Here is a 27,389-nt window from a genome sequence, read left to right on the forward strand (position 1 = left end):
TTTTTTTTTTTACTTTGTACCTCACTTGTTCCTCATACAAATCTTGAATGGTTTTAATCTTGTCCCTTCTGATGCCATAGAGTCTGAAAAGAAATTCTTTGGAAATTTATTCTAGAAATGCTATAAATTTGCTGTCATTTTAATCTGCCGTTAAGTGGTGAATTTCACTGACTTTCTGTTTTTCTCCCCCAGCAAATGCCAAGGAAGTTATTAAAACTGAAGACAGCAAAAACTTACAAGATGAAGTAATTTATCCATTTTGCAGAGAACCAAGCTATTTTGAAATTCCTACTAAAGAATTTCACCAGTCTGTCCCATCAGTGGAAACTTCAATTCATGAAATCCCAACAAAAGATACAGAAGCTTCACGTGCAATAGTTCAAGGACATGCATCATTTACAATAGAATTTGATGACCACACCCCAGGCAAAGTAACAATCAAAGATCATGTCACTAAATTCACTCCAGAACAACGCCAGAAATTGAGGAAGTCTCCACCAGCCACGAAAGAGCTGTCTGGACTCCAGGCTGCGATGATAGCTGCAGAAAGCAAAGTAGCTGATTGGTTGGCACAAAATGATCCACCCCGAATGAGACGGGACTCAGTGGACGAAGATTCCAAAAGCATAAAGAGTGATCTCACAATTCAGATGAGACGATTAAAAGGTAAAACAGTCTGTGGTATCAAAAAAAAGATGGCTAACATGACTTTGTTATGGGAAGGTCTTGTCTGAATGACTGAACTGACTTTTAGAGGTGGCAGAGTGCATTGATGAGAAACATGGTTCATGTATTCTAAGTGAACTGCAAGAAGATCTTTAAGGGTTCATGGGATTCAAGACAGTTTTGCGGATTTATTTGCAATTGATTTGTTTATAGGAGGTAGAGGATGATGGCGAGAGATGTTCTACAACTGGAAACCTATGAACTATCAGGTGCCATGGAGAATGGTGCTGGGCCTTTTGCTATTTGTGATATACATTCACATGATCCGGATGTAATAGTATGTGATATGATTATGTCTGCAGATGATGAGAAAATTGGTGTTATTGACAGTGAGGATGATAATGTTCAACCTCAGAATCATAATTGTATGTTGGTAAAATGAGAAAGGCAAAGGGAAATTGAATTTAAGTGATGCACTAAAGGAGGACAAATAAGGCAAAGATGTACAAAACAAATAATAGTATCCTGAGGAACAAGCACCTTAGCAGACATGGCCAAGGATCTGTGAGGGCATCGGCAAAGGTAAACGAGATATCTACAATGGAGTACTTGTCTCCATTAGTCGGGGCAAAGAGCATAAGGCTAGTGAGGTTATGGTACAATAGTAGAAAACTTTGGTTTGGCCACAGCTTGAGTAGTTCTATTGTATGTAGTTCTAATCTCATGTAGTTCTGAAGGACAGAGTTTGGACTGGAGTGGATGCAGTGAAAATACACTAGGATCTTCTCTGGGATAGACAATTTCATTTTTATAAAATGAGACTGGATCAGCTGGGCTTGATTTGCTTGTAGCAGACAAGACTGATGGGAAAACCATATTAAGGAATACAGAATTGAAGGGCCTAGAAAAGATAGCAAATGGGAAATGTGCAGGTTTGAAATTAGGGGTAGGAAGTTTAAAGGGGATTTGAAGTGAACTTTCATCAGCTATGGGGTGACCAACTGCCTGAAGGAGTGATAGAGGTGGGTATTCTCAGAGAGGCAGTATGGAGTGTTCTTGATTCAGTTTCTTTATGTATCTGAATCCAGTACCTATCCATTTGCACACCTTACTCTACTAATACAACACATTAACCATTCTTTGACACCCTCTACCTTCCCCATTAACAACTTTCCTCCACAACAACCCTACCTTCAACCAACAACCAAATTATAAATACTCTCTCCTCTCCACTTCCCAATGTTCACTGCAAATTAAAGTTAACTGCTTTCCCCATGGTGAAGAGTCTTAGTCCTGAAGCTTTAACTCAGTCTCCCTTTCTGCAAATGCTATCTCTTCTGTGTTGTAGCACCTAATGTTTTTATCCACTTCGTATTATTATTTTGGTTCATTTTTAAAATACATTTTAAAAACCATTGCTGCAGCCATTGTCTGGACAGAGTCGGGGTAGTGATCTTCTGGCTTTAGCTCTTCGAGGCTTCCGCGAAGAGAGAGTTTGGTCAGAGAAAGCAAAGGAAAGAAAAGCTCAAGGTTAAGGTTTTTTTTTCCTTCCCTTCTTTGTATCTGCTCAACTAGGTTGGTAGAGATGCCAGGCAAGATAGTTGAATGCTCCTCTTGTGGTTTGTGGCAAGGCAGGGAGACCTCCATTTTCTAAATGGAGAGAAAATACAAAGCACTGAGGTGCAAAGGGACTTGGGAATCCCTGTGCAGGATTCCTTAAAGGTTAAGTTGCAGGTTGAGTCTGTGATGAGGAAAGCAAATACAATGTCAGCATTCATTTCAAGATGACTGGAATATAAAAGCAAACATGTAGTGTTAAGACTTTATGCAACACTGGTGAGGCTTTATTTGGAGTATTGCGAGCAGTTTTGGGCCCTATCTTAGAAAAAATATTCTGACACTGGAGAGGATCCAAAGGAGGTTCACAAAAATGTTTCCAGAATTGAGTGACTTGTCATGTGAGGAGCCTTTGATGGCTCTGGGCTTGTATTCACTAGAATTCAGAAGAATGAGGGGAAGGGCCTTGATAGAGTGGATGTGGAGAGGATGTTTCCTATGATGGAAGAGTCTAACGTCAGAGGACACAACCTCAGAATAGAGGGGCGTCCTTTTAGAATGGAGGTGAGGAATTTCTTTAGCCAGAGAGCGGTGAATCTGTGGAATTCGTTGCCATAGGCAGCTGTGGAGGTCAAGTTTTTATGTATATTTAAGACAGAGGTTGATAGATTCTTGATTGGTCAGGCATGAATGGATACAGGAAGAAGGCAGGTGACTGGGGCTGAGAAGAAAATTGGATCAGTCATGATGAAATTGCGGAGCAGATTCAATGGGCCAGTTGGCCTAATTCTGCTCCCATATCTTATGGTCTTATTTAAGAATGCTAGCTCTCTTCATAAAGATACCAACCAGTTTGATACATGTATGGATTGATGGTGAGATTCTGTTAAAATGATAAACATGAGATAATCTGCAGATGCTGGAAATCCAAAGCAACACATGCAAAATGCTGGAGGAACTCAGCAGGTCAGGCATTATCTAGGGAAATGAATAAACAGTTGATGTTTTTGGCCGAGGTGTTTCATCAGGACTGGAACAGAAGGGGGAACACAACAGAATAAAAAGGTGGGGGGAGGGGAAGTAAGATAGCTAGAAGGTGATAGGTAGGTGGAAAAGTTATAGGGCTGGAGAGCAAGGAATCTGATAGGAGAGGAGAATGGACCATAGGAGAAAAGGAAGGAGGAGGGGACCCAGGGAGAGGTGATTAACTGGTGAGAAGAGGTAAGAGGCCAGAGTGGGGGAGGAGGGAAGAGGGGAGGGGAATGGAATTTTTTTTACACTGGAGGGAGAAATAGATATTCATGCCATCAGATTGGAGGCTAGCCATATGGAATATAAGGTTTTGCTCCTCCACCCTGAGGGTGGCCTCATCATGGCATAAGAGGAGGCACCTGCCCATCAACTCCTCTCTCTTATCTACATTCAGGACCTCAAACAGTCCTTCCAGGTGAGGCAACGCTTCAGCTGCGGATCTCCTGGGGTCATCTATTGTGTCTGGTGCTCCCGATGTGGCTTCCTCTACATTGGTGAGACCCGTCGTAAATTGGTGGACCGCTTCATCAAGCACTTCTGCTACCTCCGCTCCATCCGCCAAAAGCGGAACTTCCTGGTGGCCAAACATTTTAACTCCAATTCCTATTCCAACATGTCAGTCCGTGGCATCCTCTTTGTGCCACAATGAGGCCACCCTCAGGGTGGTGGAGCAGCATCTTTATATTCCATTTGGGAAGCCTCCGATCTAATGGCATGAATATCGATGTCTCCTTCTGGTTCAAAAAAAGTTTTTTCCTCCCCTCCACTCTTCTTCTTTTCCCCCCCTCCACTCTTCTTCTTTTCCCCACGCTGGCCCCTTGCCTCTTCTCACCTGCCTATCACCTCACCTTGGGTACCTTCCTCCTTTCCTTTCTCCTATGGTCCACTCTCCTGTCCTATCAGATTTCCTCCTCTCCAGCCCTTTACCTTTCCCACCCCCCGGCTTCACCTATCACCTTCTAGCTTTCCTCCTTCCCCTCCCCCACCTTTTTATTCTGTTGTTTTCCACCTTCTTTTCCTGATGGAGTCCCGCCCCGAAACGTCAAGTCTTCATTTCCATAGATGTTGCCTGACCTGCTGAGTTCCTCCAGCATTTTGTGTGTGTCTGTTTTTAATAATATTATTATATTTTGAAAATCAAATAAATGAGCAATAATCACAGAACATCATTTAACATAATCACATTATCTGACAAGCTCAGATAACTTTTTACACCCTGTGGTTGATTATCCAGAACTTGAAGCAAAAGGCTGTGATATTCTATGGCTGTACCTCGACACTTTTCACAAGAATGGTTCATTCACTAGATGTGGATATTATTGATTGTACTAGCATTTATAGCCTGTCCCTAAATGTTATTAGATAAAATGTCTTGAAGACCATTTTAAGTTGAGCTGTCACAGGACCAGCCTAGGTAAGGCTGGCATATTTCTGGAAGGATGCTCATGAACCAGGAAGTTTTTTATTATATTCTGCTCACACTGTGCTCATGAGTGCTGAATGAGCTGATGCTAGATTTTTATTCCGGATGATTCCTATTTGAGGTAGGGTTATGCTAATGTTGGCATGAATTATAAAATTAATTTTGAATAGAATTCCATTATGAAGTTTATTCCATTAATTTGTAATTCTGGTATTGATCAGGCTGACAATATGTGTGAAATTGTGTGATTTGGCTTCAGCACATTTTGATACAACAAAAATGAATCCATTTTTATGAAGTATCAAAATGTACTTGTGCTTCTGAGTAGAGATTATTTAAGTACTTTGTAACATCTCTGTGATCAACTGCAGCTTTGTAGTCACTCGGGAGACTGATCTTCCCTTATAAATGTTCCTATTTATTCTTGTACTGAATGATGCACTGCCAACAAATGAGTAATGTTGTATTTAAATCTTAGGTGGAAAATACTGAAACAAAGTATATCACAAATGCCATCTTAATTCGAAACAGGAAGTTTGCAGGTTTTCCAGCTCCTACTTTCATAGAATAAACTAGAAATAAAATGCTGTATTGTTAAGGGAAGGAAATGGAAAGACCCTAGGGCATTTAAACTAAATACAGAACTATGAGGAATATGTCTAGAGGACTAGCTGATGCTTTAGTGCAAAGATCAGAAAATTAGACTGAATAATAAAAATGTTTAGAATAAATTAAAATATTAGTAAAGAAAGAAAAATCAAAATAAAATATCAAGATAGCCAGAAGTATTAAAACCAGGAAATAGTAGTAGGAATCAACTGTGCATTTGATATAATCATGGCCAATCACAAAAATCCAATCGCCTGTTACTGGTTTCACCCCATGCGCTTTTATTTCTTAAGTCTTTAGAATAATGTCTAACTCTCTCTAAAATACATGTAATGATTTGGTCTCAACTGTTTTCTTTTGTATTCACTGGGTAAAGAAAATCCTCAACATCTTAATCTTAAGTGGTCTATTGCATATCCCTGTACTGTGATCTAGGTCTGGACTTCCCCACCAATGGGAACATTGTCTTGCACCTAGTTAGAAACAGCCCACTATTCCATGCTGACCTTCAGCCATGTTTTCTAATTCCATTGCCCTGCACTTGCCCTTAGTCCTTTATACCTTAGCAATTCAAGTGGAAAAAGTTTCTTACTATCTACCAAAATGAAGCCCTGTGTAACTTTTTAGGCAGAAATCAAGTTCTCCCTGAAACTTGTCATTTCCAAGGAAACACAACTGAACCTATTAAGTTTTTCATCATAACGGGAACGCTTCATCTCAGGTGAGATATTGATTAAGTAAAAAGCACAAATTGCTGGAAACATCCAACAGATAGGTAGCATCTGTGGAAGGAGAAACAGTTGATTTTTCATACCCCTCCTGTTTCCAGCTGTTGTGAAGGACCTCCGACTGGAAGGTTACCACTATTTGTATTGCACAGATGCTATCTAACCTGCTGTGTGCTTCCAGGCATTTTCTATATTTTTCTTTATTTCCAGCATGTGTATTTTATACAAGGTTGTGGTGAATATCCCCTGCATTGATTCCAATGGAGTCAATGTAAATTCCATTTAAATATAGGGCAGATCATCCCAGTATCTTTACATGTGCCAATTTGCCATCCCAAGAATCAGTCAAAGGTTCATTTATTATCAAAGTATCTGTCCAAAAGCAACTCTGAAATTTGTTTTCTCCAGATAGCCAGAAAACAAAGAAAGACATGAAAGTCGTTCAGAGGGAAACATCACCCCCCCCACACACACAAAAAAAAAATGGCATCCCAATCATAGACTCCCAAAATCCCCCTGCCCCCCCACACAAAATGGTACAGGAACATTGACACTCCCAAAAAACCCACTCCCGCATGAAAAACAACCAACAGAACATCAACCCCCAAACACCTCCCCTCTCACAATAAATAGAAAAGGAATGGGCAATTAAAAAAACATAGAATATAAAAACCATAAGTCTAAACAAGTTCCCAGTCCACGGTCCAATCCATAAACGCAAAACCACAATATCACCAACATTCGTCGAAAGAAAGGGATAACACACAAGGCAGAGAGGCCTACCCACCTGCCACAGTGAGCCACATAGCAATAAGCCGCTCACCGGTTCCTTCTCCGGCAACGATCAAAACTCTCATTCGCCTTCCACATTCGACTTGATGTCTCAATCTTCCTCCATGCTTTAATCAGCAATTAATGGACTCTTTAACCAATGAAATGGAGTTGAATAATGGCTTGTGCCCTGTCTCGAAGTTCTTTGCATCAAGGCTGCCCAAATACACGCTCGCTTCCCTGTTTCGTGGGCTCTTCTTTAACTACTTTGAGATGTCTCTCAGACTTCAGTTTCTCCCTCTCACTCGACGCTTGGTATCCTGGCATTTCTAGAAAGTTATTTGGGTCTCTTTTTTTCTGAAGCCAGAATCAAAGTATTTGTTCTTTTGGTCTTTTCTTCCCCATTATAAATCGCCTATTTTTGACTGTAAATCACCTACAGTTGTCTTAGCTAATCTTTTCAGGTATGTAATGATGATTTAATGGTCACTCTTTATAAAAATATACCCTCATACCCTGTTTCTCCCTCTTAGTTAATCTCTTGGTCCTTCCCTTTGTTGCATTCTAGACTTTTCCCTAATATTCAGGTTTGCTTCTTTAATCAACTATAATGTCTCCTCCTTGGATCTAGGTGCTATCCATAATTTCCCATGTTAGCCATGTTGAACCATCTTTTCATTTTGATTTCATGCTATCATGAATAAACAATAGCTGTACATGTTTGCCATTGCTCATTCACCTTCAAAGCCTTAACTAATGTTTGCCAGTATACCTTGGCCAACTCTTGCCAAATATTTGTGTAGTTGTTTGTATTTAAATTCAGCACCCAGGTCTTGAAATGAAATGCAGCACTCCATCTTAATGAAGAATTATATCATATTAAGCAACACACATCAAAGTTGCTGGTGAATACAGCAGGCCAGGCAGCAACTTTGATGTGTGTTGCTTGAATTTCCAGCATTTGCAGAATTCTTCATGTTTGTGTTTTTAAATAATCATATTAAGGCCACTTTTCTCCAAGGAAACAAACTGCTGATTAATCCTTTTGCATTACACTATATCTAGTTTGGAATGGCCTGCTTCCTCAGAGTAATGGTCTGTCCAACCTATTCTCAATATCACAACTGTGGGGCGTCTGTATACAACCCCCACTTTGCATTTACTGCCCTTTGATATCTCTTAACTCTGTCAATACAGATTTCACAAAATTCAAGTTAATTTTTTTCCTCACTGTTGCAATACTTTTCTTTTAAATAGCAAAGCTACTTCATTTTGCCAGTTCTTAAAATCCCGACAATGCAAAATTCAGTTTACTGACAGTTCTCACGGATGGAACTCTTGTGGAACACCCTGTAGTGGAGGAGGCAGATTAAATGAGTGAGCAAAGACCTGACAAAGCAGAGTACAATGTGTTCTTTTTTTAAAAAAATGCAAAATTATTCACCTTGTTAGGAAAAGTATTCTTTAAAAATAATTCACTTTTGCAACTGTGGTAGTTTTTCAGCATTTTCTGATTTTTAAAATTAAAGAGAAACTGACTATTTACAGTAATGATAGTTTTTTGGGGGGGGGAGTGAGGAAGGTAAAATCACCACTAAAATCGAGGCGAGAAGACTGCAACTAGCGGGGCACTGTCTACGCCACCCCGAGCTACCTGCCAGCCTAGTCATCATATGGGAGCCCAAGCACGGGAGGATGAACCCTGGGCGCCCTCCCAAGACTATGGTCAACACGCTCCTAGAAGACAGCGGCACGGCTAATGTAGATGAACTGAACACACTGATGAGGGAGAGGGAGAAGTGGAGAGTCCGTCATCGTGTCCGACACCGGCCCCCTAGGCCTGAGTCAACGGAGTAGGAGTAGTAGTAGTAGTAGTGGAAGGTAGGTAGATCGAGCACAAGATGATCCCAAAATTGTGTAGTCCTGAAGATGCAAGAATTCTTGTCTTGTTTATCTGGGCAATCCTGTATAAATTAAAGGGATGCTGCGACGGTGGAGAAGAGAGCTTTGAGTGAATAAGTCTTGTGTTCATCCATCTGTATCCCAAGTCACAGAGTTCAATCTCAGGGTTTGTTCTGGAGCAGGTAAATTTGACCTAATAAAAATTAAGATTTTGGGGACTGTAAGAAGACTGTCTAAATTCTTCTCTGCAGTGAGAAGCAGCCTATGTTGTTTTTTCTGTTTGTCTTCCTTGCTAATATTGCATGAAAAGCTAACTGAATATCAAAAGGTGTTGAATGGAGAATTTTACTCACTGCATTTCAGTCACTGGAGAGCTGCGTGCACTGTGCAAAACCATCTCCAGCTTTCAGAAATCCTGCAGCATCAGGACACTTCAGCTCCAAATTCCAGTGCTGTTTATAGAAAAAAAAAAGAGGAATTTGAGGGTATTTCTAGACTATTTAAAATATTTAACAAAATAGAATGAATAAACCTAGAGAATGTTCATGTCTATCAGGGCAGCAGAAGAGTAGTCAAACCCAAATCCAAAAAGTTATCCGTGTAAGCGGAACAAGTGCTACACATGCCCTTATACTTTCTCCCTTACCACCATTCAGGGCCCCAAACAGTACTTCCAGGTGAGGCAACACTTCACCTGTGAGTCAACTGGGGTGATATACTGCGTCTGGTGCTCCCGATGTGGCCTTTTATATATTGGCGAGACCCGACGCAGACTGGGAGACCGCTTTGCTGAACATCTACGCTCTGTCCGCCAGAGAAAGCAGGATCTCCCAGTGGCCACACATTCTACATCCCATTCCCATTCTGACATGTCTATCCACAGCCTCCTCTACTGTAAAGATGAAGCCACACTCAGGTTGGAGGAACAACACCTTATATTCCGTCTGGGTAGCCTCCAACCTGATGGCATGAACATCGACTTCTCTAACTTCTGCTAAGGCCCCAACACCCCCTCGTACCCCATCTGTTACTTATTTTTATGCATCACATTCTTTCTCTCACTCTCCTTTTTCTCCCTCTGTCCCTCTGAATATACCTCTTGCCCATCCTCTGGGTGTCCCCCACCCTTGTCTTTCTTCCCGGACCTCTTGTCCCATGATCCTCTCGTATCCCCTTTTGCCTATCACCTGTCCAGCTCTTGGCTCTATCCCTCCCCCTCCTGTCTTATCCTATCATTTTGTATCTCCCCCTCCCCCTCCAACTTTCAAATCCCTTACTCACTCTTCCTTCAGTTAGTCCTGACGAAGGGTCTCGGCCTGAAACGTCGACTGCACCTCTTCCTACAGATGCTGCCTGGCCTGCTGCGTTCACCAGCAACTTTGTTGTGTGTTGCTTGAATTTCCAGCATCTGCAGAATTCCTGTTGTTTCCAAAAAGATAACGTCATTTCCCCAAACATGATAAATTGGATAATTAATATATCACTACAGTGACACCAAGCAGCAGTTCAACATATGTGCCGTTGGATACTTTATGATATCTGCAATACTCATTATTTTTGAATTACTTAAATCTAATTGTACTTTGCGGATTTAGTTAAGCTAAACTGACTGATAGCTTGATATCTTTGAGAATTATTGGTCATTCCATTTTAAAAAATAATATTTGACCTATAAAGTTTTATTTTTTTCTGCAAAGTATATCAAAAGAACTTCCATCAAATTTTTTTTAGACTTTCTGAACCAGCAATCAGTACTATTAAGTTTTAATATAAAAAATAGTACCTATTCTTGTCAAAATTCTAATACTTATAAAGTTCACAACCATTTTATTTTGCTTCTAACCCAGTTATAAAAGAAATCACCATGCCATTGTAAAAGCTTGTGACGGCTTTATGGCTTTGGTACAATTGCATTTCCAATTTCATATTTTGTAGAAATTTTCCATTTGTCCTTTTATTGACAAACTTGGCACTTTCCAGGAGTCAAAGAAACAAAACAATGGGTGGAAGTGCACTTCAACAATGTTTAATGGAGTTCCTTAAAGACTTTGTTATTCATGAAATATATATTTGATAAACATTATATGCATTTGTGTTAAAAGTGTCACTTTTAACAAATAATTGCATCGTAAGACATGTATATCTTGCTATAATTTTTGTTTTCCTATTGAAAAACTGTTGTAACTGCTCCTTTTTTTCTCCTTCCCAAATAAATTAGGCATTGCTTGAGAACTTGTATACAGTAACAATGATGCAGCTGGTCTCATTGGCTCGTCTGTGATACAATGGGAAATCAGTTTGAGATTTGAATAGAAAGAATTTGAACAATAATAGCAATTCAGTTCTGCCTGAATTATTAGCCATTTCCTAAAAGGGTTATTGTTTGGATGCTGTTGTTTATCACCATCAGCACAGCAAATTCTGACTCTGATGTTGTATAGTTGTGTGGTAATTACTCAATGTTGTTTTGCATGGTCTTATTTCTCTTGTAAGTTACTTCTAGGAATTATTCTCATGGTTAACTTGTTGTTTAGGAAATAAACATGATGATGGAACACAAAGTGATACGGAAAATGGAAATGGTCAAATGCGTGCCCACAAACATGCTGCACTTGAAGATCAATTGAGGATGTATCGTGCTGAACAACAGAGGCTTCATCTTCAGAAGACTACAACTTCAGAAAAGGCCCATGATGTTTCTTCAATGAGTCGGACTGCCTTTATGATTGAGTTCTTTGATGAAGATAACCCACGGAAGAGACGATCCTATTCTTTCACGCAGATTGCTGCAGCTGTGCCTCAGGAAGGTCCTCATCCATATCCACCTGCAAAGCCAGACCGGTCAAAAGCTGGCATGGCTGAATCAAAGCTAGCTTCATTACCACATCAATTAAGCCCTTCTCATGCTAAATCATCACACGTTATGCACGACGTTCATCAAACAAGACATTTACAAAAACAAAAATCTGACGAATCATCAGTTCCTTTAGTTACTGCTCAAGTACCTCTGCAAAGGAGCTCTGGTAGCACTGGACAAAGACTGAACCAAAGTCAGATGGAGCAACAAACAAAAATTTCACCGTCTGCGTCAAAGGAAATTGACGATGACCAAAGTGATAAAGGAACATACACAATTGAACTTGAAACTTCCAATGCAGAGGAAGAGGAAGCTCGTAGAATGATTGACACGGTAAGCAGGCACTTCATTCCCTATAGAACATTTTCTTTTGAACATTTATGTTTGGCAAGACCTGTTTTGAAAATTTTTTATAGCATCATAAATAATTGGATTTTAAGAATTGGTATAACTATGTAGCATTTTGCAACTGAATTGGGTTTCTAAATACATGAACTTCTATTTTCCTTTGATCTCTAAAAGTATTGCAATGGGAAGCTTTAGCTATAAACACAGGAGATTCTGCAGATGCTAGAAATGCAGGACAACTCATACAAAATGCTGGAGGACTCAGTAGTTCAGACAGCATCTGAATAAACAGTAGATGTTTTGGGCCAAGTCCCTTCATCAGGACTGGGAAGGAAGGTGAAGAAGCCCAAATAGCATTAGCTATAATACAAGTGTATGAATTCCTAAGGTAGTCTCAAATAACCAACTCCAAATAAAATGACTCTCAAATACCGCATACTAAATGTGCAGCACGAGTTTAAAAACAGAAGCAGGAGCTTGTATTTATTCTGGGCATAGTTGTGCTGAAGATGGCTAGTGCCTGGTGCAAATGTTACCTGCTAATGATTCAGAATCGGGGTGGGTAGAATTGTTTTTTTACGGTTTTGTTGCATGGCATTAATGATTTTTAATATAGATCATTTTGTAGAAGTTCTATTTAGTCGAGGAAAAGAAGCAGGATTAGCGTTTTTTTGAGAAAATAGATGTGAAAAGAAAATATTAGTAGGGGGAGTCTTAATTGTTCTTGTACCCGCAATATTGATTTCTTAGTTCACTTTACGTTCTAGAGAGTGTAAACAATATGGGTGAGTAGTTATGGGTGAGTAGTTATGTGGGAGCAAGAAATGGGTCTCATACTTGAATTGGGGTTGAGGGGAAGTAGAAACTAGAGAGGGATGCAAGATCAGAGCTGGGACTTGGAAGGGAACCTAATGTTTTGCACTAGAGGGAAGTGGCGGAAATGGGAGAGGGGACTAACTGAATCATTTTGAATTTGCAGGAAGATCCATGAGTCCCTGACACTTGATGATTAATTAAGAAGTTCAGGCATTTAAATATTCCAATGCTAATGAATATCTTAAATGATCATTGTTTGAGCTTTCATTGAACAATGAGCTGCTAGAAATTTCTTCCCATATTGTAGTTTTTGTGAGTACTAGCTGCAAAGTTCCACAAACAAATGGTTGAGGTGCCAGGGAGAACAAACAGAAGTAGCTTGCACTGTCAGGTTGCACATCAAGTGTGTCTAATACACAGTGGATATTCTGAGTTAGACATGGCTCCTTGGCAGTTAAGGTATAGATGTGCCTAAGGCAGGAAAACAATGACCAAGCTGTGCCTCCTCATTTGAGGCAACACTTTATATGAGTATGGTATTGCTGAAATCTGTCCAAAACTAATGTCTCACTTTCATAATTTATGGTGCTGTTTCCAGTTTTCAATTTTATCAAGTTGTTTATTCAAGATAATTATTTAGATTAATAAGAGACAGTGGATTTATACTCATTGAAGAATAAAAATAGGTAACACTACTTAACTTAATCTTTTTAGATGATTATAAATGGCTCCCGTTATGGTTCAGAACAGAAATGCCATTGCTGTGACTATGAGACAAGATTATTTAAGTTGATGCTGATTTTCTTAAAACCTTTTGTATGCTATTTTAAATGCTATTTTAAAATTAAGCATCAATTTGCCTTTACTATAGTGGATGTGCACACCTTTCTAGTGGTACTATAATGTGGTGGTAGAATAGCAAGTTCTGAAACAAAATGTAATAAATCTGGAGATTCTTTTCCACACTGACACTAGAAAAATAGCCAACAAAAAAGACTGCATTTGTTAGCATTTCAAGTACAGGGCATGTTTCAGCATATTATGACCAAATAATTGCTTTTACAATAACTTGAAATATTCAACATTTAGCATATCGTATTCAGTTTTTGGTCACTGTGATGTAGGAATGATACTTAAGGTAGAAAGAGTGCAGGAAAGATTTGAGGATATTGTCAAGGCTCAGGAGACTGAAGTAAAGAAAGATTGGGCATGCTGGGGCTTTATTCCTTGGAGCATAGGAGACCAAAGAGTGACCTTTAGAGGTGTATAAAATCACGAGGAGCATGTATGGAGTGAATACTCAATCTTTTTTCCCAAGAAAAGGGAAGCCAGACCTAGATTGCATAGATATGAGAGGGAAAGATTTAATAAAATGTAAGGAGCAACATTTCCATGTGCCATGTCTATATGCCAGAGGAAATGCTTGAGGTAGATATAATAATAGCGTTTAGAAGTTATTTGAACAAATTTATGGATTAAAAATGGTCAGAGGCTTGTGAGTCAAATGTGGACAAGTGAAAACAGCTTTGATCGGCTACTTGGTTGGCATGGAAGAGCTGGGCTGAAGAGCCTGTTTCCATGTTATATAATTATCAGACGAGATCTGTGGAGTGCAAAAAACTTCTCTTAGGCTGTGAGACTAATGAATAGCCTGCCACCACCGAGTTCTCTTCATTGGGACAACGAGCTGTTTACCTGTGCTGTACACTATATGCTTTTTCAATTAGAGTCATAAAACACACTACATCACCAGAAACAGGCCCTTCAGCCCATCTCGTCTGTACCAAATCACTAATCTGCCCAGTCCCATCAACTTGCAGCTGGACCATAGTCTTCCATACCCTTCCCATCCACGTACCAATCAAAATTTCTCTTAAGTGTTGAAATTGACCCCATATCCACCACTTGCACTGGTAGCTCATTCCACACTCTCACTACCCTCTGAGTGAAGAAGTTTTCTCTCGTGTTCCTCTTAAACATTTCATCTTTTACCCTTAACGTGTGACCTCAAGTTGTAGTCTCAGCCAACCTCGGTGGAAAAAGTCTGCTTGCATTCCCTCAAATTTATATTCCTCTTATGCCCCTCGTAAGTCCTAACCTATTCAACCTTTCCCTATAATTCAGGTCTTCAAGTCTCGATAACATTCTTGTAAATTTTCTCTGCACTTATTCAACCTTGTTTACATCTTTTCTGTGGGTAGGTGACCAGAACTGCACACAATACTCGAAATTAGGCCTCACCAACTTTTTATACAATTTCAATATAACATCCCAATTCCTGTACTCAATATGTTGATTTATGAAGGCCAATGTGCCACAAGCTTTCTTTGACCCCTATCTACCTTTGACATTACTTTCAAGGAATTATAGTTGTGATTTGTCAGATTCCTCTGTTCTACTGTGCTCCTCAATGCCCTACCTCTCACCTTGTAAGACCTATCCTGGTTGGTTTTCCCAAAGTGAAGCACCTCTCAAAATGGCATTAAATTCCATCTGCAGCACCTCTCAAAATGACATTAAATTCCATCTGCCATTTTTCCAGCTAGTCCAGATCCCACTGCAAGCTTTGATGGTCTTCCACTTTGTCCACTACACCCCCAATCTTGGTGTTATCTGCAAATTTGCTGATCCATTTTACCACCTTATCATCCAGATCATTATATACTGTTGCAAGAAAAAAGCTGTGAACCCTTTGCAGTTACCTGGTTTTCTGCATTAATTATTTATAAAATGTGGTCTGATCTTCATCTAAGTCATAATAAGATCATCTTCCTACACTAATCACACACAAGGAATTGTACTACTTATCAATACCAAGTACACCGTTAAAACAATTGCAGTCTAGGTTAAAAATATATTTGAACCTCTGGGATAATGCCTTCTACAAAAGCTATTTGGAGTCAATGAGATGAGTTTGGAGGCGTGGATTGTAGAAGTGCCCTACCCTATTTAAAAAAAAAGACGCACAGTCAGGTTACTGATAGAGCCTGCTCTTTTTAAGAAACATCTGTTTATGTGCACCATGCCTTGATCAAAACAACTTTCAGGTCCTGGATTACAGGAGGAATAGAGACAGGCTAGCCCCTGTTGATATCAATGGGGGTGTAGTTGAGAGGGTGAGTAGTTTCTAATTTCTTGGTGTGCCAAGGATCTCATCTGGACTGTACATACTAGCTGTACGGTGAGAAGAGCACAACAGTGCCTCTTTCACCTCAGATGGCTGAAGAAGTTTGGCACGAGTCCTCATATCCTCAGGACTTTCTACAGGGGCATCATCGAGAGCATCCTGACTGGCTGTGTCACCAACTGGTACGGGAGCCGTCCTACCCTCAATTGCAGGGCACTGCAGAGGGTGGTGCGGACAGCCCAGTGGATGTGAATTTTCCTCTATTCAGGGCATTTACAGCAGCAGGTATGTAAAAAAAAAGGCTCAGAGGGTCATCAGGGACTCCAGCCACCCCAACTGCAAGCTGTTTCAGCTGCTTTCATCTGGCAAACAGTATCACAGCATTAAGGCCAGGACCAAGAGGCTCTGGGACAGCTTCTTTCACTAGGCCATCAGATTTATCAATACACATTGATCTGATTGCATATCTGACTGTCCATTTAATCTGATTGCGATCTGACTGTACATACAAGTATCCAAAACAATTATGCATACAATCTTAGTTTTTGGGTAATATCCTCCCATATTTTCCTTCCTTATTGCTTGTACATTGTGACGGAGATGCAACTTAAAGATTTTTACTCCCTCATGTTGTGAGATGGATGTAGGAGATAAAATTCTAATTCAAAGGACCTTAGAAGAAGAATTGTGGAGATGCATGAAGCTAGAAAAGGCTACCAAAGGATTTCTGAAGATCTGAGCATTCATCAGTCCATGGCAAGAGAAATTATCTACAAATGGAGGAAATTCAGTACTGTTGCTACTCTCCCTAGGAGTGGGCATCCTGCAAAGATCAAATTAAAAGCACAATGTGCAATGCTAAAGGAGGCGTAAAAGAACCTGAAGGTAACAGCAAAAGATCTGCAGTAAGCTCTAGAGCTTGCTAAAGTCTCCGTTCATGTGCCCACAATAAGAAAAACACTGAACAAGAATGGCGTTCATGGAAGGACACCACGGAAGAAACCACTGCTGTCCAAAATAAACATTGCTGCATGTCTCAAGTTTGTAACAGACCACCTGGATGTTCCACAACACTTCTGGGACAATGTTTTGTGGACAGATGAACTTTTTGGCAGAAATGCACACCCTGTGTTTGGAGGGAAAAGGGCACTGCACATCAACACCAAAACCTCATCCCAACGAAGCATGGTGGAAATAGCATCATGGTTTGGAGCTGCTTTGGTGCCTCAGGGCCTGGAATGCTTTTAATCGTTGAAGGAACAATAAATTCAAAGTAGTATCAAGACACTTTACAGGAGAATGTCAGGATAGCGGTCCATCACCTGGAGGATGTACAAGGCAATGATCTGAAACATGAGTAAATCAACAAGAGAATGGTTTAAAACGAAAATTCATTTTTTGGAATGGCCAAGTCAGAGTGCAAACCTTAACCCAATTGAGATGCTGTGACATGACCTGAAGAGGACTGTTCATACAAGGTATCCCAGAAATATTGATGAACAGTTATCATTACAGTTGAGTAATGGGAATTACAGAGGCATGAGAGATTAGATGGCCAGAATTGATTGGAAAAGAACACTGGTAGGGATGACGGCACAGCAGCAATGGATTTCTGGAAGCAATTCAGAAGGCACAGGATGTATATATCCCAAACAGGAAGAAGTATTCTAAAGGAAAGATGACACAACCGTTGCTAACAAGAGAAGTCAAAACCAACATAAAAGCCAAAAAGGGCATATATTGGAGCAAAAATTAATGGGAAGTTAGAGGATTGGGAAGCTGTTAAAAACCAACGGAAAACAACTAAAAAAAAGTCATAAAGGTAACGATGGAATACGAAAGTAAGGTAGTCAATAATATTAAAGAGCATACCAAAAGTTTCTTCAGGTACGTAAAGTGTAAAAGGGGCAAGAGTGAATATCAGACTGCTAGAAAACTATGCTGGAGAGGTAGTAATGGGGAATAATGAAATGGCAGAAAAGCTGAATAAGTATTTTGTAACACACATAAAATGCTGGAGGAACTCAGCAGTCCAGGCAGCATCTATGGAGAAGAGTACAGTCGATGTTTCAGGCCGAAACCCTTCGGCAGGACTGGAGAGAAAAGCTGAGTAGATTTAAAAGGTGGGGGTTGGGAGATCACAAGACAAAGGAGCAGATGTAGGCCATTCGGCCCATCGAGTCTGCTCCACCACTCCACCATGAGCTAAACTATTCTCCCATCTAGTTCTAACTTACGGCTTTTTCCCCATATCCCTTGATACCCTGAGTCATTAGATACCTATCAATCTCCTCTTTAAACACCCTCAAAGATCGGGCCTCCACAGCTGTATGTGGCAACGAATTCCATAAATCCACAGAGAGAGAAACACAAGGTGATAGGTGAAAGCTGAAGGAGGAGGGGTGAAGTAAAGAGCTAGGAAGTTGATTGGTGAAAGGGACAGAAGACCATGGAAGAAAGAAAAGGGGGAGGGAGCACCAGAAGGAAGTGATGGGTGGGCAAGGAGATAAGGTGTGTGAGGAAAAGGGAATGGGAAATGGTAAGCGGGGGGTGTGGGAGGACATTACCAGAGTTTGGAAATTGATGTTCACACCATCAGGCTGGAGGCTATCCAAACGGAATATAAGGTGTTGTTCCTCTAGTTGTGGCCTCATCACAACAGTGGAGGAGGCCATGGGTAGACATATCGGAATGGGATAAGTGTTTTTTTATCAGTCTTCACTGCATCAGTGGAAGGCACTAGCAGTTTGGTGGAAGTTCCAGGTTGCGGGATGGGGGGGCGGGGGGCGGAGTTGAAATATATGAAGCTACCATAACTAGAGAGAAGGTTCTCGGGAAACTGAAAGGTCTGAAGGTAGATAAGACACCTGGACCAGACAGTGTACACCCCAGAGTTCTGAAAGAGGTATTAGTAATGATCTTTCAAGAATCATTAGATATTGGATTGGTTCCAGAAGACTGGAAAATTGTAAATGTCACTCCACTCTTAAAGAAGGGAGAGGGGCAAAAGAAAGGAAACTATAGGCCAGTTAGTCTGACCTCAGTGGTTGGGAAAATGTTGGAGTCAATTATTAAGGATGAGGTCTCAGGGTATTTGTTGTTGTTGTTGTTTCATATGCCAGGTGGTTTTCTCTTCACACTTCTAATTGGTTGGCTGATTCATGATGAAGTGTGGCCCAGGAGGAGCAGACGCAAGTCTGTCTAGTTGGGAGCCAGGATTGGATCAATCTTCGTCTGGCATCTCGTCCACAGCTGTTACATTGTGAGTTTCCCTGAGTTGGCATTGCCTGATGGAGTCCTTGAAGCATGCAAGCCTCCACATGACGTCAACTTGGAAGCACTGATAAAGTAGCCCGTAGTCAGCATGATTTCCTGAAGGGAAAATCTTGTCTGACAAATCAGTTGCAATTCTTTGAAGAAATAACAAGCAGGTTGGACAAAGGAGAATCAGTGGATCTTGTGTACTTGGACTTTCAGAAGGCCTTTGACAAGGTGCCATGCATAAGGCTAGTTAACAAGCTATGAGTCCATGGTATTGCAGGAAAGATCCTAGCATGGAAAAAGCAGTGGCTGATTGGCAGGAGGCAGAAAGAAAGAATAAATGAAGCCTTTTCTGGCTGGCTGCCGGTGACTAATGGTGTTCCGCAGGGGTCAGTGTTGGGACCGATTCTTTTTAGGTTATGTGTCTATGATTTGCATAATGGAATTGATGGCTTTGTCGCAAAGTTTGCAGATGATATGAAGATAGGTGGAGGAGCAGGTTGTTTTGAGGAAGTAGAGAGGCTACAGAAGGAGTGGACAGATTAGGAGAATGGGCAAAGAAATGGCAGATGGAGTACAGTGAGGAGAAGTGTATGCTCATGCACTTTGGTAGAAGAAATGAAAGGGTTGTCTATTTTCTAAATGGAGAGAAAATACATAAATCTGAGGTGCAAGGGAACTAGGGAGTCCTTGTGCAAGGATTCCCTGAAGGTTAATTTGCAGGTTGAGTTCTTGGTGAGGAAGGATTCATTTCAAGAGGACTAGAATATAAAAGCAAGGATGTAATGTTGAAACTTTATAAAGCACACGTGAGGCCGCACTTGGAGTATTGTGAGCAGGTTTGGGTCACACATCTTAAAGGATATGCTGAAACTGGGGAGAATTCAAAGGAGGTTCACAAAAATGATTTGGGGATTGAAAGGCTTGTCTAGTGAGGAACGTTTGATGGCTCTTGGCCTGTACTCACTTTCATTCAGAAGAATGAGTGGGGATCACATTGAAACCTATCAGATGTTGAAAGGCCTCAGTAGAGTGGATGTGGAGAGGATGTTTCCCATGGTGGGAGAATCTAAGACCAGAGGACACAGCCTCAGGGTAGAGAGATGTCCATTTAGAACCAAGATGAGAAGGAATTCTTTAGCCAGAGCATGGTGAATCTATGGAATTCATTGTCACAGGCAGCTGTGGAGGCTAAGTCTTTGTATATTTAAGGCAGAGTTTGATAGATTCCTGATTGGTCAGGGCATGAAGGGATATGGGGAGAAGGCAGGAGATTGGGGCTGAGAGGAAAATTAGATCAGCCATGTTGAAATGGCGGAGCAGACGCGATGGACCAGATGGACTAATTCTGCTCATATATCTTATGGTCTTGTGGAACTAGAACAGTTTTGTATGGCAGAATGGTCTAAAATTCCTCCTCACCATTGTTCAAGTCTGATGAGCAGCTACAGGAAGTGTTTGGTGGAGGCTATTGCTGCTAAAGAAGATTCTATAAGTTATTAAATACAAAGGTTCACATACTTTTTTACCGACTGGACTGTGAATGATTAAACCATATGTTCAACAACAACATGAGAAGTACAATTACTTGTGTGTTATTAGTTTTGGCGGATTGAATTTGTCTATTATTGTGACTTAGATGAAGATCAGACCACTTTTTTAGTAATTAACGCAGAAATTCAGGTTATTGCAAAAGGTTCACAAACTTTTCTTGTAGCTGTAGATGAGAAATTATATTTTATTAACTTTATTAATGATACTTTTTGGTTTATGTACTGTGCATGAAATGTTTTGTGGGTGCATCATGGTCTGGAGAAACATTATTTCGTTTGGCTGTATTAATGTACAGTCGGGTGACAATAAACTTGAACTTGAAGATCCATGCTTCAGGTCATTGATATATTTCCAGTTTCTATTGTTCAGGATAATGTATTTTAAGCATCTAGATGGAGGAAACTGGTATGGGGTGAGGAGGGAGGAAGAATAGTGTCTGGATTATATGAGGTGGTGTACAGGGGGAAAATATTGGTTAGGATGTCAACTGTTCTCCCATTTTTGTTCAATACCTGGGGCTAATCATACTTACGTAGTTGTCATTTATAGCTGCACTAGTCCTTTTTGTGCCTTTGTCATGTAATTATTTTTAAAATGTATTCTACTTCCAACTTCATCTGGTGTCCTGTTCCCTGACCTCTTTTTTTCCTCTTTGTGTCTGCAATTAAAACCTTCCAACTTCTGCCAATCTGGTTGGTCTGTAGTCAAATAGGGAACAGGCAGGGAGTCTTTAACAACTGCTAAAAGTATGGGATGTCCCATCCCATCATTTGCTGCTCTCCAGAAGTTGCAGCACATTATTAACACTCAATATGTACTCTGCATCATCAGATGAAATGCTACTCAAAATGTCTAAATCTAATTGTGACATTTGCCTTGAGTGCAAAAGAAATGCTATGTCCTTATAGGTATGGTAAAACTGTATGTTACTGAATTAGAAACCTAGACTAATTTAAGATTACGAGTTCAAACCTCATGGCAAATAGATAATTTAAATGGAGTTAATTAAATTTAGAATTTAGTAGTGTCAGAAGTTGCGTCCATATAACCACTGCTTTAAAAATCTATATGCTTCATTGATGGTCCTGTAAGGAAAATAATTGCTCTATATTTTGCTACAAAACAACTCTTCTAAAATAGACTAGAAAGTTGTAAGTTTAAAACCAGTTAAGAAAGTGGAATGAACACCAATCTTGATAATAATTTCTCCTCCACCCCAATTTGTTAATAAGAAACAAATCTGTTTTTGATGTTTCCTAAGTCAGTCCTTGGGAAGTGGTTGTAAATAAATGGTTACACTGATTCTTAATATGAATAGACAACTGGGTGACCCGTTGGGGCACCTTTTGAGAGAAAGGTAGTGCAACGTGATGTGATATGCTTTGGAAATTGAAGAAGAACTCAGTGTACTAAAGAAGAAAGACGCGTAGCAAGACAAATATTGCTCCTCCTCGTTTAACGAAGGACACTTTTTATGACCACATCTCTTGCAATAATTACTCTGTGCCGCATATTCTCAAGTTGATCTTTCCTTTTATCCTCTGTCTCTTCCCCTCTCCTCCTCCTCTGCCTGGTTTTGTCATTCTGGAGACGCGCAGCCCTTTCATCCTTCATCTCTTTATCTCTTCTATCATTTGTTTTTTTCCCTCTGATCCTGGAGTCGTGCGGCCCTGGCCTGATCGGATTCTTGTTCCCTCCTCTCTCTGTGCCTATTGTTGTCATTTTGGAAATGAGCATGCCTGTCCTCCTCTGTCTCATCATTTTTGTCCTGACTCTTTGATCCTGGAGTCATGCGGCCCTGGCCTCATGCGATTGTTGTTCTCTCCCTCTTCTTGTCGCTTCCCGACGATGTTTGGCGTCATCTCTTGACCATAATGTCCCCCTTCTCTTTCCACGCGACATAATTAGGCTATCCATATATTCTTACCCTAATGCTTGATAGAAGATAGGAAGCAGTAACACCAAAGCCTCCAGGATGCTGTTGTTTCTTGATGATGGTGCTCTCCTAAATGGACGTGATAGCCCTGCCCTTTTGCTACAGTCAGTGTGGCTGCTGTGAGCATGGTGAGGCGCTGCTGAGGCTGGCCGTGCGCATGCGCTGTGGTGTGGCGTTGCGGTCTCCATGATGGCCGATCAGGTCTCGGGTGAAAGGCAGCCCTTTGATTTTTGGCGAATGAGCAATTTTATATGAATATATAACCCTGAACTTTGCCTGCATTCTGTAAGCACATTTTAATTTGATTTAGTGGAAAGAAGTGCCACTGTAATGCAGCGTTTGCACTAATTGAAGGTCACAAACAGACAGACAGAGCATGAGAGTTTTAATAGTATATAGATGACAAGATATTCAGCAGGTGGCAATTAATTAGCGAAAATCACCTGTTCAGTATTAACTTGTATTCGTATGATCATAAGTACAATGATAAAGTACAGTCACTTGATCTCAAAATATACTTACTGATTAGTGGATTTGGGACTGACCATACCACTGAGCATGATCCTACTTCCATATTGAATTCGGCAAGGTCTACATACAAAATGCTGGAGGAACTCAGCAAGTCAGGCAGCATCAACTGAAAAGAATAGAGTCAATGTTTCAGGCCGAAACCCTTTGTCAGGACTGATGAAGACTTTTGCATTTGATTTTTGAGTTCAAGTCATAAAAGAATTCTATAAGAATACCTGAACGTAACCTAAATACATAATACATTTTACCATCAAACATTTGGTTTTGTTTCAAATATCTTCTGAGTTCTATAGACGGTTTAGGAATAAAGTATTTGTAGTACTCGTGGTAAATGTTTAACTTATTGTACTGATATATGTTCAGATGAGATTAATAGTTTCAATGTCAAATTGACCATGCTTTCAAAGTTAGATCTTGAAACCTTGTTCTGTGGTTAATGAACAATTATGGTTAAAGCCACATCCCAGGTTGTGCACTCAAGTCTAGCATGAATTAAAGCCAGGTGATTATCGTGTGCAACTGTCTCAGCACCCTTTAATCTGAAAAGTCGTGACAGATTGTTGTGTAATACCTGGAAAAAAAACATATTCCTACTTTTTCCTTATTTGTTTCAGCTGCATATGAAGTGCAGAAAGACTACTGTAACCAAGGTCACTTGACAGTTTGTCTACGCAAATCAACTATATTCCTCTGTTGATAGTTCTGGAAATGTATTCAAGTTCCCTAACTCCTGCTGTCAGCATCAGTTCAGTTTTTTGTTAAAAGTGTGGGTTTTTTATGTAACAGCTTTTTCCTAGTGTTAAAGTTAAATAGCTAGCACAACCCTGAACTTCCAGCCACTAGTCACTTTCATTCTTCATCCCATGCTTCTTCTGACTTTGGTCCTTGGCCTCGTAGGTTGTTCCAGTGATACACAGAGTAATTTTTATTTTCTTCATTTATTGAGATAGTGCAGAATAAGCCCTTCCAGTCCCCAAGCCACACCACTCAGCAATCCCCCAGTTTAATCCAAGCCTATTCACGGGACAAGTTACAATGACCAATTAACCTACCAACCAGTAAGTCTTTGGACTGTGGGAGGAAATTGGAGTACCTGAGGAAACCCACGTGGCCATGGGGAGAATGGCCAAACTCCTTACAGACAGCAGTGGGAATTGAACCCGGGTCACCTGCACTGTAAAGTATTGTGTTAACTACTAAGCTACCATGCCAACCATTAATAAAGGAATGTCACTTTATCATCCATCTGGGCATGGTGCAGGTCTCATGACGTAATATGAAATTATTAGTTTCAATGTTACTAGTTTCCTTCTTCTCTACAGAAGTGGTTGTACTTTTTTTTAAAAGTTTTTTTTAAGTCTCTGATTAGTGGCCTTTAAAATAATTGTTTACTTGACAGCTTTGGTTTGTAACCTGCCACTGGTCTTTTGGTTGTTCTTTCTGTTTTCTCTTCTTTTGAAACTGAAAACTGCTCTTTTCTCACATTTCCAGTTCTGATGAAGGGACCTTGACCTGAAACATTGGCCCTATTTGTTCTCTTCTCTGATACCTGACCAACTAAGTACCTCCAGCATGTTTTGTTTCTGTTCGAGCTTGTGCAGCTTAGTCCAACTCCCGCTCATGTGACAATCCATCCCAAGTGCTAGTATACTAAATCTTTGTATCATACAGGTATTGACATCCACAAGTAAGAGTCTAATGGTGTACACAATACTACAGAATAGGTTTCACCGATGTCCTTTGTCATTGAAACATAGCCTTTTCTTCTTTCATATTCAACTGTCCCAATAATTAACAATAACATTCCTCATCATATATTTCAAGACCAAACTATTGCAAATCATATGTTGTCCTCGCTAGCCATCCATAGCCCTATGCATCTCGGAGCTCTTTTACAGTTTAGATAACTTTTTTCAGAAAGCTGTTTTCATTTGCAATTAACATTGTCAGAAAAGCTGCTGACATCTGACAAACACACATTCAGTTTCTCTGAGCAAAAGTCCTTCCTACATTCATTCACTGACTTAGTTTGTTTTTATTTTCGGATGCTACGTAATCTCAGGTTGGCCTCAATAGCAATTTCTTCTGGAAAAAAATTGAAGTGTGTTGTCAGAAATAAGGCTGTTTGATTTGTTATGACTACGGTATGGTGACTGAATTTCTTAGCGCCTTCCATGGCCTTCTGCTCTCTCTCATCTTCTTGCATGGGCAATCCGCAGTTGTATATAATCCATCCAGAAAGGAAGTTGTATATTGTGTGAGGTTAATGTAGATATTTTTTATCAGCTGAGGTCTGAATGGTCACAATTGTTCTAATGCCCTCTAGCAGGCCATTGATTTATATTTGTTAGTACATTTGGACTAAGTTTAATAAGGAATAGATTTATTCCATCTATTTTGGATAAAAGAAGTAGTCTTGCTAACAGCACTTATGAATGCTTTTAAATCTTGAAGTGTGTCAGTTTCTTTTGAGAGCTGAAAAGTCTTCATACACTTCGCAGAGTTTAACTGTTTTGTCTTCTGTTTTATTCCTTAATTCATCTGCTCTTTAATGGCCTTCACTTTAATGTACTTGTCCTTTTTTTTTGAGAATTCCTTCAATAATTTTCTTTGTAGCTTATCCCAAGTAATCACGTGTCATGGTATTACATTAACAGTGGTTTTGTCATTCTTACAAATAAAAATTAATTTTGACACTGGGGCATTTTTGTTGCTAGCATTAAAACCTCTGATTCTGACAATCTCTTTTTTGAATACAGTATATTAAACTTTTAGATAATGAATTGAAATGCTGGTTAATTGTGACAATAGATGTTAATTAATTTCATTTTTCAAAGGCCTAGCTCTGCAGCTTAAGCCTGAAATTCTGGACTCAGCCTCCCCAAAAGCAGAAATAAGTTACATTCATCTATTATTGGTGCCAAGGTAGTGTAGCTACGTTGTCCTGTGATTAGGATCAGGAGATTTGGGTTTGTCGAGGGTTGCTGAGGCAGTGTGGATCGAAGGGCCTACTTTGCATTGTATTGCTAAATAAATAAGTTATGCATTCCCTTTAATACTTCAGAAATTTCAATAAAATTATTCGATGACTTCCTAAATTCTAGAGAGCACTTTGTTAGTTTTTGCTCCTGGAATTTAACATTTTCAGGCAGTTTAGTTTTGGTTCTTCCCTCTTGATTTTTCTCTAAGACTAATCTATCCTTGCAGAATGTCACTTGTCCTAGTGTCTTCATTGAGTTGCTGCATAACTTCTGCATGTGTCCATTTTATATAAAGGCCTGCTTATTGGATAAACCTGTTGGATTAACTGTACTTGTTCATGTCATATTAATGACGCGAACATCATCACTTCAGACCACTATTGCTTGTCACTGTTCAGAAAATGCATTTCTCCCCTTTTGTAGCTTCAGAGTTTGCTGGATTGAAGTCAGTGTTTTACCATGGCCTAATCTGTTAAATTATTAATGGTTTTATACTTTAGTACACCAGTTTGTACAGCTTGCAATACTGCCTCATGTGTGTGACAGAACAAACCTGGTTTTTAGTCCTGTATTAATATGGGAAATGGTACAAAAGCCTTACAAGATTCCACATCAGAATCAGGTTTAATATCACCGGCATATGTCATGAAATCTGTTAACTTTATAGCAGCAGTACAATGAAATGCATGATAAATATAGAGGAAAAAACTGAATTACATTAAATGTGTGTGTGTGTGTGTGTGTGTGTGTATATATATATATATATATATATATATATATATATAGGATGCTGTTCATTGACTATAGCTCAGCATTTAATACCATCATTCCCACAATCTTGATTGAGAAGTTTCAGAACCTGGGCCTGTGTACCTCCCTCTGCATTTGGATCCTCGACTTCCAAACTGGAAGACCACAATCTGTGCGGATTGGTGATAATATATCTTCCTCACTGACAATCAACACTGGTGCACTTCAGGGGTGTGTGCTTAGCCCACTGCTCTACTGTTTATATACACATGACTGTGTGGCTAGGCATAACTCAAATACCATTTATAAGTTTGCTGATGATACAACCATTCTTGGTAGTATCTCAGGTGGTGACGAGAGGGTGTACAGGAGTGAGATATGCCAACTAGTGGAGTGATGCCACAGCAACAACCTGGCACTCGACGTCAGTAAGACGAAAGAACTGGTTGTGGACTTCAGGAAGGGTAAGTTGAAGGAACACATACCAATCGTCATAGAGAAATCAGAAGAGGAGAGAGTGAGCAGTTTCAAGTTTCTGGG

At 40.0% G+C, this 27,389-nt stretch overlaps 1 protein-coding gene across 12 annotated transcripts in view; it reads left to right on the forward strand.

The window, feature by feature from the left end:
* Nucleotides 1-27,389, forward strand: part of cep170aa (centrosomal protein 170Aa) — a 184,026-nt gene that overhangs the window by 89,782 nt on the left and 66,855 nt on the right. For all 12 annotated transcript variants that reach the window (XM_063055504.1, XM_063055506.1, XM_063055510.1 and 9 more), the window contains 2 exons: nucleotides 193-666; nucleotides 11,223-11,878. In XM_063055504.1, coding sequence (XP_062911574.1) covers nucleotides 193-666; nucleotides 11,223-11,878 — 1,130 coding nt within the window. The remainder of the gene's footprint in view (nucleotides 1-192; nucleotides 667-11,222; nucleotides 11,879-27,389) is intronic.

Source organism: Mobula hypostoma, chromosome 8 (genome assembly GCF_963921235.1).
Source record: "Mobula hypostoma chromosome 8, sMobHyp1.1, whole genome shotgun sequence".
Lineage (NCBI taxonomy): Eukaryota > Metazoa > Chordata > Chondrichthyes > Myliobatiformes > Myliobatidae > Mobula > Mobula hypostoma.